The sequence below is a fragment of the Erythrolamprus reginae genome, chromosome 10 (genome assembly GCF_031021105.1).
Source record: "Erythrolamprus reginae isolate rEryReg1 chromosome 10, rEryReg1.hap1, whole genome shotgun sequence".
Classification (NCBI taxonomy): domain Eukaryota; kingdom Metazoa; phylum Chordata; class Lepidosauria; order Squamata; family Dipsadidae; genus Erythrolamprus; species Erythrolamprus reginae.
Window position 1 is genome coordinate 6,970,611 of NC_091959.1, and position 15,780 is coordinate 6,986,390.

At 42.6% G+C, this 15,780-nt stretch overlaps 1 protein-coding gene across 1 annotated transcript in view; it reads left to right on the forward strand.

The window, feature by feature from the left end:
- RBPMS2 (RNA binding protein, mRNA processing factor 2) overlaps window positions 1–15,780 on the forward strand; it is a 39,585-nt gene that overhangs the window by 9,711 nt on the left and 14,094 nt on the right. The window contains exons 2-5 of the mRNA XM_070762955.1: window positions 10,828–10,905; window positions 11,697–11,735; window positions 13,410–13,472; window positions 15,115–15,265. Of these exons, the coding sequence (XP_070619056.1) occupies window positions 10,828–10,905; window positions 11,697–11,735; window positions 13,410–13,472; window positions 15,115–15,265 (331 nt within the window). The remainder of the gene's footprint in view (window positions 1–10,827; window positions 10,906–11,696; window positions 11,736–13,409; window positions 13,473–15,114; window positions 15,266–15,780) is intronic.

Genomic DNA, 15,780 nt, shown 5'->3' on the forward strand with positions numbered 1-15,780 from the left:
ATTCCTTGTGTCAAAGGAGGCCTTTTCACTAGCCAGCATAAGAAGAGTTGAGCTTTTTTAGCTTTGATTTAAATGCAGATATTTCTATCTTCCTTGGAAAGAATAGAGGCATTAGTGTTTATCAAGCCAGCTTGTTTAAAATCTTACGTTGTTCCACTGGCGTCTTATTTCGATCATAACTGCATCTGTTAACAGCCCTCTTGTCATGAAAAATGAGGATGGCAATCTTTGCAAGACAGGGTTCACTCCCTTCGTCTTGGTGACAGTAACAGTTGGGCAAAACTTGAAGGTGAAACATTAACCAAGATTAACTGTTGCTCCTTCAGGTTGTTGAAGGAAATGCCTTGGACCTACTTGGAACTGTCAACTTGGAAGGTCAAACTTTGCAACAAGAGGAATAGCCCTCCAATGGTTTAAATTCAACTTGGTTAAGAATGGCTGAGAAAACTGGAGGGAAAAATAGGAGGAACGGAACTGTCTTAAATGGAAAGTCTCAGCAGATGCACCATTTGGCTAATCTTATGTAGAATAGAATAGAATAGAATAGAATAGAATAGAATAGAATAGAATAGAATAGAATAGAATTTTATTGGCCACGTGTGGTTGGACACACAAGGAATTTGTCTTGGTGCATATGCTCTCAGTGTACATAAAGGAAAAGATACGTTTGTCAAGAATCATGAAGTACAACACTTAATGATTGTCATAGGGATCAAATAAGCAATTAAGAAACAATATTACCATAATAAAAATATTAAGGATACAAGGAACAGGTTACAGTCATACGTGGGAGGAAATGGGGGATAGGAATGATGAGGAAAAAAAATAGTAATAATAGTAGTGCAGACATGGTAAAATAGTTTGACAGTATTGAGGGAATTATTTGTTTAGCAGAGTGATGGCGTTCGAGGAAAAAAGTCTTCTTGTGTCTAGTTGTCTTGGTGTGCAGTGCTCTGTAGTGAAGTTTTGAGGATAGGAGTTGAAACAGTTTATATCCAGGATGCGAGGGGTTAATAAACTCATGTTTGAATGATGCCTAAGTTAGTGAGAGTTACTTTAGTGATCTCATTTAATGGGTATTCTCGGCTCCAGATGGATTCATTCTATATTTTCTCAAATACCCAAAGAATATGGCCACTAGATCACAGAAGTTAGCATTTTATGTTAGCAACTGTAATGCTCTCTACATGGGGCTACCTTTGAAAAGTGTTTGGAAACTTCAGATCGTGCAGAATGCAGCTGCGAGAGCAATCATGGGCTTTCCCAAAAATGCCCATGTAACACCAACACTCCACAGTCTGTATTGGTTGCCAACCAGTTATTATCTAAGCTTCTAATGTAAGCTTGTTTATATAGTAACGTTCACTGATAATATTCTTTCCCAAATTAGGTGGCTCCAAGGTTTGGGGCCTTCTCTGTAGGTTTTAGCCTGGTGTTATGTTCTAGGTGACAAAGCAACAATAAAAGTCACATTTGCTAGGCTGTGGATGTCATTCTGGACAGAGGTGCAAGTTTAATATGTGCTAAAAATGGCATCTGACTGTTTGAGTGGCAGGCAGATATCCCAAAGAACTATCTTGCCCAGCTAGATTTGGAACCAAGCAAAACAAAAAATAAAAAGGAGATATTTAATCTTTGCTTTGGTTCTCTCTCGGCTGATCTACTGAGGATGACCATGTATGGAGAAGGCAGGAGCTAAAACGGGCATCGTGCGCTCTCCGCTGCTTTCAGTTGGCAAGCTATCTGGTTCAATTCCAGCATTTCTGAAGTGGTCCTTTTAACTGGCTTGGTACATTAAAGGCATCCTGATGCTGGTAGGCAGGAAATCTGAATAGAATAGAATAGAATAGAATAGAATTTTTATTGGCCAAGTGTGATTGGACACACAAGGAATTTGTCTTGGTGCATATGCTCTCAGCGTACATAAAATAAAATATACATTTGTCAAGAATCATGTGGTACAACACTTAATGATTGTCACAGGAGTCAAATAAGCAACGAAGAAGCAATGTTAATTAAAATCTTAGGATATAAGCAACAAGTTACAGTCATGCAGTCAACATGGGAGGAAATGGTTGATAGGAATGATGAGAAAAACTAGTAGAACAGAAGTGCAGATTTAGTAGAAAATCTGACAGTGTTGAGGGAATTATTTGTTTAGTAGAGCGATGGCGTTCGGGGAAAAACTGTTCTTGTGTCTAGTTGTCTTGGTGTGCAGTGCTGTGTAGCGACGTTTTGAGGGTAGGAGTTGAAACAGTTTGTGTCCAGGATGTGAGGGGTCAGTAAATATTTTCCCCGCCCTCTTTTTGACTCGTGCAGTATACAGGTCCTCAATGGAAGGCAGGTTGGCAGCAATTGCTTTTTCTGTTAGCCGCCCCGAGTTTTTGTTAGCCGCCCCGAGTTTTCGGAGAGGGGCGGCATATAAATCCAATAAAACTTGAAACTTCTGCAGTTCTGATTCTCCTCTGAAGTCTGTGTCGGTCCTGTTGGGTTGCAGCACCGTACCAGACAGTTATAGAGGTGCAGATGACAGACTCAATGATTCCTCTGTAGAACTGTTTCAGCAGCTCCTTGGGCAGTTTGAGCTTCCTGAATGCAGCTGCTAGAAAGGAGGATATGCCCTTCTGCTCTTTGTCTGTTGTCTAACTGACTCCATTATGTATGGTCTTTTTCGGAGTATAAGACGCACCCTTTTCCTCCCTAAAAGAGGCTGATAATTTGAGTGCATTTTATACTCTGAATGTAGCTTTTTTCAAAGCTTTTTTTCAGCCCTAAATGAGGTGCTGACTATCTTCCCAGCTCTTCCCAGCTTGCAGGCTTTAGCAAGTTGAAAAGTTTGAAGCCATTACAGTATTCTTAGCTATTGTACTTTTCAGGGATGGTGCGTGATGGTTCTACTCCCACAACTGCCGTCCTATCACCCATCTCTTCCCACTTGTGATTTTATGACTGTAACCTGTTGATTTATATTAATATTGATTGTTTCCCGATTGTTTATTTGTACTCCATGACAATCATTAAGTGTTGTATCTCATTATTCTTGACGAATGTATCTTGTCTTTTTATGAACACTGAGAACATAAGCACCAAAGACAAATTACTTGAGTATCCAATCACACTTGGCCAATTAAGAATTCCTATTCTATTCTATTCTATTCTACTCTACTCTACTCTACTCTACTCTACTCTTCTGACTTGACTTGATCAAAGGGTATAAAATCATGCATGGGATAGAAAATGTGGAAAGGGAAAATTATTTTCTCTATCACACAATACAGTGTTCCCTCGCTTTTCGCGGGGGATGCGTTCCAAGACCGCCCGCGAAAGTTGAATTTCCGGGAAGTAGAGATGCGGAAGTAAATACACTATTTTTGGCTATGAACAGTATCACAAGCTTTCCCTTAACACTTTAAACCCCTAAATTGCAATTTTCCATTCCCTTAGCAACCATTCAGATTATTACTCACCATGTTTATTTATTAAAGTTTATTAAAAAAAAATATTTATTAAAGGCAGACGAAAGTTTGACGATGTCATCGGGTGGGAAAAACCGTGGTATAGGGAAAACCCCTGCAAAGTATTTTTTTATTAATATTTGTGAAAAACCGTGGTATAGACTTTCCGCGAAGTTTGAACCCGCGAAAATCGAGGGAACACTGTACTAGGTTCTTAAGTAGAAAATGGTTCTTAAGAAGAGGCAAAAAAATCTAGAACGCCTGGTTCTTATCTAGAAAAGTTCTTAAGTAGAGGTATCACTGTATGTTCTTATTTACTTAAACTAACTAAACTATACTAACTCTGTTAAATGATATAGAAATGTTTTGTGTGTTAACAGCTATCTCTAATATAATCAGAAAGTAAGGAACCTTAAAAGAAACATCTAACTCTTCAGTGTGGAGGAAAACCAGTAAAATTATCTTTGAGAGTCGGCTGTCCTAAAAGTTTAGAAATTATCTAATCAACACATACCAAATCTTTCAACCTTATTTAGATGGGGGTTTTTTTTAGATGTGAACCCTTAGAGAACTTATTTAGATGGGGTTTTTTTTTAGATGTGAACCCTTCATAAAGATGTTGGTCTCTGGGGAGAATCATTTTAAGACATGGTGTTAAAGCCTAACCTCGTTTTTAAGGTCCCCGGTGTTTTTCTTCCCACAACTTTGTTTTGCAAGCTCTGGGTCTGTTTTGATTCTGCGCAGGGCCTTATAAGTCTAGATATTTAAAGTTGACGGGTGCAGCTCGGCATTCCATCTGGTTCGCGTCAAGTGCCTCCAGCTGCATTGTGTCTCGGGGCATGAGACAAAGTTTGGGAGAACGTCAACAGCAGCCTCCTAGCTGCATCCAGGACAGGCATATTTGAGGAACAGTCATGTTCTACCCCAATCCAGGATCAAATGGAGGGCTGAATTCACTTCTTTTCCCAGCTCTGAGGATGCCGGGACTCTTGTGTTTCTTTTTGCAATAATGTTTATTGATTCTCTTGTTTTTACATCTTAACATTTTCAAGCAGATCAACATCCATCCATCTATCTATCTATCTATCTATCTATCTATCTATCTATCTATCTATCTATCTATCTATCTACATCTATCTATCTATCTACATCTATCTATCTATTTATCTATCTATCTATAGTGTGTTTGTGTGTGTGTGTGTGTGTGTGTGTGTTTTCATAGACTTTCACGGATACAGGTATGATAGTCTTGGTATATTCGGGTTTCTTCCTGTGTAGGATTTGGAAATTTCTGGCGACATTTCGACGAGGTCCCACCCGTCATCTTCAGGCTGGTGTTTCTGTCCTTCTTGTTCTAGGGCGAACACAGCGAGACCTGAGCTGCTCTCCTTCAGTATTTATAGAAGGAAGGCAGCTCAGGTCTCACTGTGTTCGCCCTAGAACAGGGACAGAAACACCAGCCTGAAGATGACGAGTGGGACCTCGTTGAAACATCGCCAGAAATTTCCAAATCCTACACGGGAAGAAACCCGAATATACCAAGACCATCATATATATATATACCACACACACACACACATATATATATATGTGTGTGTGTGTGTGTGTGTGTGTGTGTGTGTGGGGTACCTCTACTTACGAACTGAATTCGTTCCATGACAAGGTTCTTAAGTAGAAAAGTTTGTAAGAAGAAGCAATTTTCCCCCATAGGAATCAATGTAAAAGCAAATAATGTGTGCGATTGGGGAAACCACAGGGAGGGTGGAGGCCCTGTTTCTTCCCAGGAGATTCCCAGAGAGGCCCCAAAGAGGCTTCTCCCCGCCTTTTCTGGCCCAGTTTCCCCCCAGGAGATTCCTAAAGAGGCCCCACGGAAGCTTCTCCCTGCCTTTTCCAGTTACAGTTTTGGAGACTTGGGTTTGTAAGTGAAAAATGGTTCTTGAGAAGGGGCAAAAAAATCTTGAACGTCTGGTTCTTATCTAGAAAAGTTCATAAGTAGAGGGGTTTGTAAGTAGAGGTAACACTGTATGTAAGTATGCATGTATGTATGTAGGGAACATATACACTCAAAGAACCCATCCTAGATCTGAATGAATGAAATATTCTCATTGAATACTTTGTTCTGTACAAAGATGAATGTGCTGACAACATGTGAAATTGATTGTCAATCAGTGTTGCCTCCTAAGTGGACAGTTTGATTTCCCAGAAATTTGATTTACTTGGAGTTGTATTGTGTTGTTTAAGAGTTCCCTTTATTTTTTTGAGCAGTGCATATACATTGGTAATAATGCATTGTATAGTTTGTACATTGTGTACATTGTTTTTCTTTGTTGTCTTTCCCCCAAATCCACACATCCATCTCCTACTTATTTTAGCCTTTTTGCTTTGCCCATTCATACCATTTAGCCCAAATATTGTAATAATCTGAGTCTTTTTGATTGTTTAACTCCATCATTAACCTGTCCATTTCTGTGCAATCTTTTTTAAAAAAATAATCTCCTTCTCCAAGGGTATCTGGGGATCTTTCCATCGTTGCGTGGAGGTGATTCTAGCTGTTGTCCCTATGTGTAACATTAAGTACAGTACTTAGTATTTTTGGGATATGGTTTCTTTACAATACCTAATAAGAAAAATTCCTGTGGGTATTCAATTGTTGTACCAGTTATTTTTCCTCCAGTATTTTTTTTTTTGTTGCTTTGGGACACATCCACCTCATGTGAAAAGGGGACTCTTGTTAAGCAAGCTGCAATGCTAAACTATCCATCACTGAGACATCCTATTATGTGAATTGAGGCTAGGAGTTGTGGTTAGCTCTGGCCCAGCTCCTGCCCCAAGGACTGTGGATGTGGGAGAGACATCCACATGCTGTAGGCCTGTTTTACCGCTCCCCTCCGTGGAATCTGCTGATGAAGGCTCCTCTGACCAAGAAGACATGAGTGACAGGGAGGAGGAGAGTGTGGCAGACAGCTCAGAAGGAGATCAATTATCTAGCAGAACAAGAGTTAATGATACAGCCACGCATGCGGAGAGCGATACATAGGCAACAACAACTGAGAGATTATTATCAAAGAAAATGAGGCCACCTGTGGTTGGGTGGGGCTGTGGTCATTAGTGAGGCTGCTATAAATAGCAGCCTGTGGGTTTGGCCATTGTGGAGGATTATCTGATCCTTGTGTTTCGTGACTGCTTTACTGACTTTGACCTTTTGTGTGCTGATTTCCCCCCGCTTTGAAACTAAACCAGAACAAAGTGTGTTTCACTTTGTGAAAGAAGAAGGACTGTGAATTGCCTCACAGCTGCAAGCTAAGTATCACAGAACTGATAAGGGACTTGTACAAATTACCAGTTTGTTTATAGACAAGTGCTCTTTGCTATACAAAAAGAGTGCTCTGTTTATTTGCATTTTTGGTATAAAGAACATTGTTTTGAATTTTCAAATGTGTGTGTGTCTGAAATTGTATCTGTGCATTTTTTGGGAGGATTCTAACAGAGAGCTCGACAGAAAAGGAGAACTGTGGCTTGTTAGGGCAGGGGTAGGCAAAGTTGGCTCTTCTGTGACACGTGGACTTCAACTCCCAGAATTCCTGAGCTAGCATAACTGACTCGGGAATTCTGGGAGTTGAAGTCCGCGAGTCATAGAAGAGCCAACTTTGCCTACCCCTGTGTTAGGGGAACACGCAGCCGTCACGTTTCGATCAAAATTGTCACTCTCTCAAGAGCACGTCATTAGATATTTCTGCTGTTTGTTTTGGCCCCCTCTCATACTCTGCTCGTACTTTTTGTATCCCATATTTGTGCACGTGTGTATGGACTTACTTGATCCAGAAAACAAACTCTCTCTAGTCTACAGCTAAATTGGCAAACTGTTTGGAGGCTTAAAAGATGGGCCTCTTGTCTCAAGCGCAGCAAAAGCGATCAACTGATTGCATTCCTAGAAGCAAAGATTTCCAGCCGGCCAAGAGAATTGTCATTTCCTCTGAGTAAAGCCATGTGAATAATGTATGGTCCAAGTGTTGCTATTTAGATTTCAAGGGCTAGTTCCTTAGCCCAATGCACGATGGGATGGCGTCAGCAGGGTGGGCTGTGGAAGAGAGGATATCGCTAGGAGAATTACGCCCAGATTTGTCAGAAATTGCAGTTGGACATCAAATAATGCTCCTAAAAACGGTCATTTTTTAATTGTGCAGCAGTTTAAAAGACGCCGCGTGAAGAAACACGGCCAAAACTTAAAACTGGTCCTTGCAGAATAACCGATTCCAAGAAGCATTTCAAAAAGTGTCAACATTTGCAAAACCTTGCGTAAAATCTAAACAAGAAGTCTCTGCAATTTCCAAAGTTTGAAGTATAATGTAATATTAATCGAGAAATAGTTGCTGTGGCAGAATTAATGATCTTAAAAAATAACATTAGCAGTGTATCTTTTTTTTATTTTTTAAAAGGTTCATGTTTAATTTCAAGATACTGTTGGTCGCGCTCAGCCGAGAGTAAGTTAACAGAAGCAAAATAGTCAAGGTTTCCATTAAAAATATCTCTGGTCAAACGTCCCTATTGTAAAGAACCTGATGAGAAGGCATTTCATTGAGAAATTGGGGTGTAGCCGCAAGAAATTGAACGGGTCCAAAGACGGGCTACAAGAATGGTGGAAGGTCTTAAGCATAAAACGTACCAGGAAAGACTTCATGAACTCAATCTGTAGAGTCTGGAGGACAGAAGGAAAAGGGGGGACATGATCGAACCATTTACCGTATTTTTCGCTCCATAAGACGCAGTTTTTTCCCTCCCAAAGTAGGATGAAAAATCAGCGGCGTCTTATGGAGCGAAGCTGCAGGCAGGGAGGGGGGGGGAGGCGCTGGAGCAGAGGGGGGGCGGCGATATACTCACCAAAAGTGTCCCCCCTCTGTCGCCGCCTCTCCTCTTCCCAACCCTGAAGAGTCGCGCACCGCCTCCCGGGAGCCCAGCCGACTTTTGGAGCCGTTTTGTTTTCAGCTGGGCTCCCAGGAGGCAGAGCGTGGCCGGGTACCGTGTCTTCGCCTCCGCGCGCTGCCTCCGCCCGGCCGAGAACAAAACGGCTCCAAAAGTCGGCCGGGCTCCCGAGAGGTGGTGCGCGACTGTTTCCTCTTCGCTGCAGAGCCACACGGAGGCGAAGACACGGTGCCCGGCGACGCTCCGCCTCCCGGGAGCCCAGCCGATTTTTGGAGCCGTTTTGTTTTCAGCTGGACTCCCGGCAGGCGGAGCGTGGCCGGGCACCGTGTCTTCGCCTCCGTGTGGCTCTGCAGCGAAGAGGAAACAGTCGCGCACCACCTCCCGGGAGCCCGGCCGACTTTTGGAGCCGTTTTGTTCTCGGCCGGGCGGAGGCAGCGCGCGGAGGCGAAGACACGGTACCCGGCCACGCTCTGCCTCCTGGGAGCCCAGCTGAAAACAAAACGGCTCCAAAAATCGGCTGGGCTCCCGGGGGGCGGTGCGCGACTGTTTCCTCTTCGCTGCAGAGCTGTCGGGAAGAGGCGAAGACAACGGCGCCCTCCACTCTCTCTCCCTCTCTCTCTCTCTCTTTTTCTCTCTGTTGCCGGCGTGGTGAACGAGAGAGAAAGAGAGAGAGAGAGAAAGGAGGGGAGAAAGAATGAGAAAGAAAGCGAGAAAGTAAGCAAGAGAGAAAGACAGGGAAAGAAAGCAAGAGAAAGAGAGGGGGGAAGAAGGGGGAGGGAAAGACATAGAGGGAGGGAAGGAGGGAGAGAGAAAGAACAAAAAAGAGGGAGGAAGGAAGAGAGAAAGGAAGAGGGATGGAGAGAGAGGGAATGAAAGATGAAGGAAGGGAGAGAGAAAGGGGGAGGGAGAGATAGAAAGGAGGGAGAAGGGGGTAGTTAGGGAGAGGGAAAAGGAAGGGCTTGGAGAAAGGCAGGGGGAAAGAAAGATAGAAAGGAAAGAGGGAGGGAGAGATAGAAAGGAAAAAGGGAGGGAGGAAAGAGGGAGAGATAGAAAGGAAAGAGGGAGGGAAAGATAGAAAGAAAAGAGGGAGGGAGAGATAGAAAGGAAAGTGGGAGGGAGGAAAGAGGGAGGAAGACATAGAAAGGATAGAATTATGGATGCAAGAACTTGCTCATGTGTGATAGCTACTTTTTGGCTCAAAATATTTTTGTTCTATTTTCCTCCTCTAAAATCTAGGTGCGTCTTATCAGCAGGTGCGTCTTATAGAGCGAAAAATACGGTAAATATGTTAAAGGGTTAAATAAGGTCCAGGAGGGAAGTGTTTTTAATAGGAAAGTGAACACAAGAACAAGGGGACACAATCTGAGGTTAGTTGGGGGAAAGATCAAAAGCAACATGAGAAAATATTATTTTACTGAAAGAGTAGTAGATCCTTGGAACAAACGTCCAGCAGACGTGGTAGATAAATCCACAGTAACTGAATTTAAACATGCCTGGGATAAACATATATCCATCCTAAGATAAAATACAGAAAATAGTATAAGGGCAGACTACATGGACCATGAGGTCTTTTTCTGCCGTCAGACTTCTATGTTTCTATGTTTCTAAATGTCCCTTTGTGCTGAATTGTTCATTCTTAAAACTTATCCAGATCAGGGGTCTCCCACTTTGGCAACTACCATGTTTCCCCGAAAATAAGACACTGTCTTATATTAATTTTTGCTCCAAAAGTTGTGCTACGTCTTATTTTTGGGGGGTGCCTTATATTTCTCAAATAAGACAAATTCACAGGCAGAGAAGCTGACACCCCCAAAGAAAGTGTACGGTACGGTACACTGATTACGGTACGGTACCTGTCAGTATGGCACCCACACACACAAACGACGGCACTTATATGGTACAACAGTATACTCCCGCTATTGCAGCTTCCGGCCACCAGAGGAGCTACAGTCTACGCACTGTAGTGGAGGCTGTAATGGCGGTGAGACAGCAGCAGACTGTGTCTGCTGTACTGGACGGTACAAAGCGATGGAAGGGGCCAGCAGGGGACGCCACATTATTACGGTACCGCTATGAACAGCTTTGAATGGTACCGTATGTTTTTCCACCGTACCGTATTTAAACTTGAATACGCCTTATTTTCGGGGGGTGCCTTATATTAGCAAATTCTGCAAAACCTCTGACATGCCTTACTTTTGGGGTACGTCTTATTTTCGGGGAAACAGGGTATAAGCCTGGAGGACTTCAACTCCCAGAATTCCCTAGCCAGCTTTGGTCTAGATCCTGCAACAAATGTTGAGTGTGTTCTTCCTCTGGAGTGGGAATGGGGATTTTGCAGTATCCTTCCCCTGCCACGCCCACCAAGCCACACCCAGAGAATCAGCAGTAAGAATAATTGAATCCCACCACTGGTCCAATGATCTTGAGATACATGGTTCTTTGTCTCCCCTAGGTACGGACACTTTTTGTGAGTGGTCTTCCAGTGGACATCAAGCCCCGAGAGCTGTACCTCCTTTTCCGACCATTTAAGGTGAGCAGGACCAGAAAAAAAAATCCCCAAATATCTGGGTCTAACTGGGGAAGCCCTCTTGCTCAATGGCTAGAGCATCTTCTCAATACACAAGTAATCCTTGACTTACGACGATAACGGAGTCCACATTTTCTGCTGCTAAGCAAGAGAGTTGTTAAGCGAGCTTCGCCCCATTTTAAGACCTCCCTTGTCACAGCTGTTAAATGAAGTGTTGCCATTGTTGAGTCCCCATGATTAGCATGTGGCCCCCTGACCCAACAATGCCCTCAACTCCTCCCCTCTCGGGCGAGTTAGGGTGGTCTTGTCCACCCACAAGGTTCGGCTTCAAGTGGAGGGTACCAACACTCTGAGAATTAAAGGGGAGGGATCGGGAGGCTGGGGCGGAAGCGGAGCTTTTATTTAAAGAAGCAGGACGGCTGGGGTGGGGTGGGGAGGAGGAGAGTTAAAATGGACAGTACATCGGGCGACTGCGGGAAAACCCATGATGTTCAAAAAAACCCGTGGAGTATTTTTTCCATTAATGTTTTTTGAAAACCCGTGGTACAGCCCTTCCGCAAAAGTCGGACCCGCGAAAGTCAAGGGACCACTGTAGTTTAAAACATCTGCAAGAACACCACCAAGCTCAGAGAAGGTCAAGGATCCCACTAGCAACTTTTATTACAACTAGCAAAACACAGTTGTTGACAAATTGTGTGTCTGGGGAATCTGGTCAGAATAGTAACTGCGTCTTAGTTTAACTTTTTCCTTTTCAGAGCAACTGGTATAACAAATTTACTGTTTCGTTTCTATAGGGTTATGAAGGATCGTTGATAAAACTAACATCTAAGCAGGTAACACCTCTTCTTAACTCCTGTTTTGGCAGCCACTCGGTGCAGTTTAGCAAAGGTTCACCTCCAAAAACCTAAAGTCGTGGTGGCCAACCAATAGAAAAAGTGCCAGAAACGGCACTCAGAACATCCCCCATGAGATGTGCAGCCTTGCTGGCTCCTCTTCCACAATCCTGCGCATACAAAAAGATATTGACAAAATTGAACGGGTCCAAAGACGGGCTACAAGAATGGTGGAAGGTCTTAAGCATAAAACATATCAGGAAAGACTTAATGAACTCAATCTGTATAGTCTGGAGGACAGAAGGAAAAGGGGGGACATGATCGAAACATTTAAATATGTTAAAGGGTTAAATGAGGTCCAGGAGGGAAGTGTTTTTAATAGGAAAGTGAACACAAGAACAAGAGGACACAATCTGAAGTTAGTTGGGGGAAAGATCAAAAGCAACGTGAGAAAATATTATTTTACTGAAAGAGTAGTAGATCCTTGGAACAAACTTCCAGCAGACGTGGTAGATAAATCCACAGTAACTGAATTTAAACATGCCTGGGATAAACATATATCCATCCTAAGATAAAATACAGAAAATAGTATAAGGGCAGACTAGATGGACCATGAGGTCTTTTTCTGCTGTCAGACTTCTATGTTTCTATGTTTCTACACACACGCATCAGACAGCTGGCCTTTGCACGCGAGAGAGCACCGAAACCTGGAAGAGGAGCATTCTGGTGCGCATGTGTCTGCTGGCAACCTTCCATCGCACACATACGCGAGAACCAGCTGTTTGTTGGTCATGCGTCTGCACCAGAACCAGAAATTCAGGTGTCAGTGTGCACATGTGCACCGGAATGCTTTTCTTCCGGGCTTTGGCGTTTCCACATGTGGGAAGGCCAGCAAGGCCACACGGTACAAGCGGGATAGTTTTTTGTGCCATTTCCGGCCAGCAAGTCAGTATGTGGGGATATAAAAGATTAGCCACTACAAGTCATGGATTCCAGGTTATGCTATTTTGTGCGCCGTCCCGGTAAGGAAATCCGGGATGCCCACACAGCTGTGCCCCCGCAAAGCCTTGTGTGAGCATGCTCGTGCGAGTGAGATTTTGGGGAGAAGCCTCTGTGGGGCCTCTCTAGGAATTTCCTGGGAGGAAACAGGGCCAGAAAACGCAGGGAGAAGCCTCCATGGGGCCTCTTTAGGAATCTCCTGGGAGGAAACAGGGCTGGGAAAGGCGGGGAGAAGCTTCCGTGGGGCCTCTCTAGGAATCTCCTGGGAGGAAATAGGGCCAGAAAAGGCAGTGAGAAGCCTCCACGGGGCCTCTCTATGAATCTCCTGGGAGGAAATAGGGCCAGAAAAGGCGGGGGGAAGCCTCCATGGGGCCTCTCTAGGAATCTCCTGGGAGGAAACAGGGCCTCCATCCTCCCTGTGGTTTCCCCAATCGCACACATTATTTGCTTTTACATTGATTCTAATGGGAAAAATTGCTTCTTCTTACAAACTTTTCTACTTAAGAACCTGATCACGGAACGAATTAAGTTCGTAAGTAGAGGTACCACTGTATATCAGAGGTACTCTTGGTGGGCTTCATGGGAGATCTTTCTTCACTGCCCTTTTGAGTTCTGTTTCTGCAATCTGATCAGGATTATGTACGTGCATGTAGCTCAAAGTATTTGTTTTTCCAGCCAGTAGGGTTTGTTACTTTCGACAGCCGTTCTGGTGCAGAAGCTGCAAAGAATGCGTTGAATGTGAGTATTAACCGTCTTGTGGCATCGGTTCTCACAAAACATCCAGAGCTCTGTTAATTGCTTGGCCCCAGGTTCAACACAGAAGGCACTTAATAATAATAATGATAACGATAATGATGATAATGATGATCATGATCATAATGATAATAATAATAATAATAATAATAATAATCATAATGATGATGATGATAATAATAATAATAATAATAATAATTAATAATACTGGGGAGAACATAACAAACATGCCAAAATACAGGCATGTACTTTGTACATGGCTTTATTTTGTAGTTTCCCAAAATGTACTTTGGGACTTTTGAATCCAAACTTACAAGATTTTGAAACACAATACACCGGACCTCACAATTGTGTGTGTGTGTGTGTGTGTGTGTGTATCATTGATGTTGCCACACCAAGTGACGGTCAAATAATATTATTATTATTATTATTATTATTATTATTATTATTATTATTAATTAGATTTGTATGCCGCCCCTCTCCGCAGACTCGGGGCGGCTCACAGCAATGATAAAAACAATATACAGTAACAAATCTAATATTAAACTTTGGTGAAAGACAACAAGAAAAACATAGCCAATATGAGTGGGTGGATATCTGAGTGGGTGGGTGGCACTTATAGATTATAGCTCTCGGCTATAAAAAGTTCATCTGTCTTGGAATATGGCCCCCGATGGGACCGAGAGGCCAAAAGGAAGCTGTATGCTCCTCCCATATTTGGGTATAACAGGGTGACTCAACAAAAATCACACACACACATATAATGGTTTTTTCCCCCCATCGAATGCTTCCTGACTTATAGGCGGGCTGCCCAGGTTCAAATCCCAGGTGAGAACTAAATAGCTTCAAATAGATCTATACTAGTCTCCCTTCATTTTCATTATCAGCAAAAATATGTCACACACCCACACATTTTTAAGTGTTATTTTAGATAAATTTGTTTCGGGGAAATTATAGCTTTAGGAAGTAGCTTAAATCAAGTTCGGATCTTCTGTAGCTAAGGTATGTGCACCATTATTATTATTATTATTATTATTATTATTATTATTATTATTATTATTATTTCAATACAACATAGCAAACGAGATCACTATGCTGGATTTCGTATTTCATCACCAGTCGGGCGCTTCCCAAGCACCTAGGGCTGCGTGATGTAGCGGCGAATTATCTTTGCCGATCCCAGTAAAGCGGCCTTTTGCAATTGACAGATGGAGATTTTGTCAATTCCGATGGTTTTCAAATGTCCGCTGAGATCCTTTGGCACTGCGCCCAGCGTGCCAAGGACCACTGGGACCACTTTCACTGGCTTATGCCAGAATTGTTGCAGCTCGAATTTTAGATCTTCATATTTCACTAATATCTCTAGCTGCTTCTCCTCAATTCTGCTGTCCCCTGGGATTGCGATGTCGATGATCCATACATTATTATTATTATTATTATTATTATTATTATTATTATTAATTAGATTTGTATGCCGCCCCTCTCCGTAGACTTGTAGAGTCATATACACATAGACTCCGTAGTCTATGTGTATATGCGTCCCGGTCTTCAGCCGATCTTTTTCTGGATCAGCAAAAGCAGTTTTTCTTCCTACTCTCAAAGTAACCCTTCCTTCCTTCTCCTGCAGGGGATCCGCTTCGACCCCGAGAATCCCCAGACGTTGCGGTTAGAATTTGCCAAGGCCAACACCAAGATGGCAAAGAACAAGCTGATGGCCACACCAAACCCCACCAACCTCCACCCTGCCCTAGGCGCACACTTCATTGCACGAGATCCTTGTGAGGAGCAAAGGGGGGTGGGGGAGTCAATAAGCAAGACGTGGGGGGGAGATGTTAGGGTTGGGGGCCTCTGGGAACTTGACTTCCTTTTTTATTTATTCATTTTTTAAAATTGATTTTTATAATAATAGTAAAACGTTCACGCACCACATAACAATGTGCTCAATGCTCAAAGTGCACACCACCACACAACATTCATACCCCTCCACCAAGATGGGGGCATATTTTCTTTTTAAAATATATTTTATTAATTTTCCAAAACAAACACGACAAACATAACATACAACATTTAGTGGAGCTATAGTCGCTCCGCTCAAATTGGAAGTCATCATTATAATTAAAAAAGAGAAAAAAAGAAGTATTTTGTTATTTAACATCTATAGAATATGTAAAATTATCAATTTTAAAATAGTAAAATTCAACATGTATAAAAGTTTATAAGAATCTATATAAACATTTTTAAGAGAAGAAAGAAGAGGTTACATTTATATTATAGATATATCACCAACTAATGC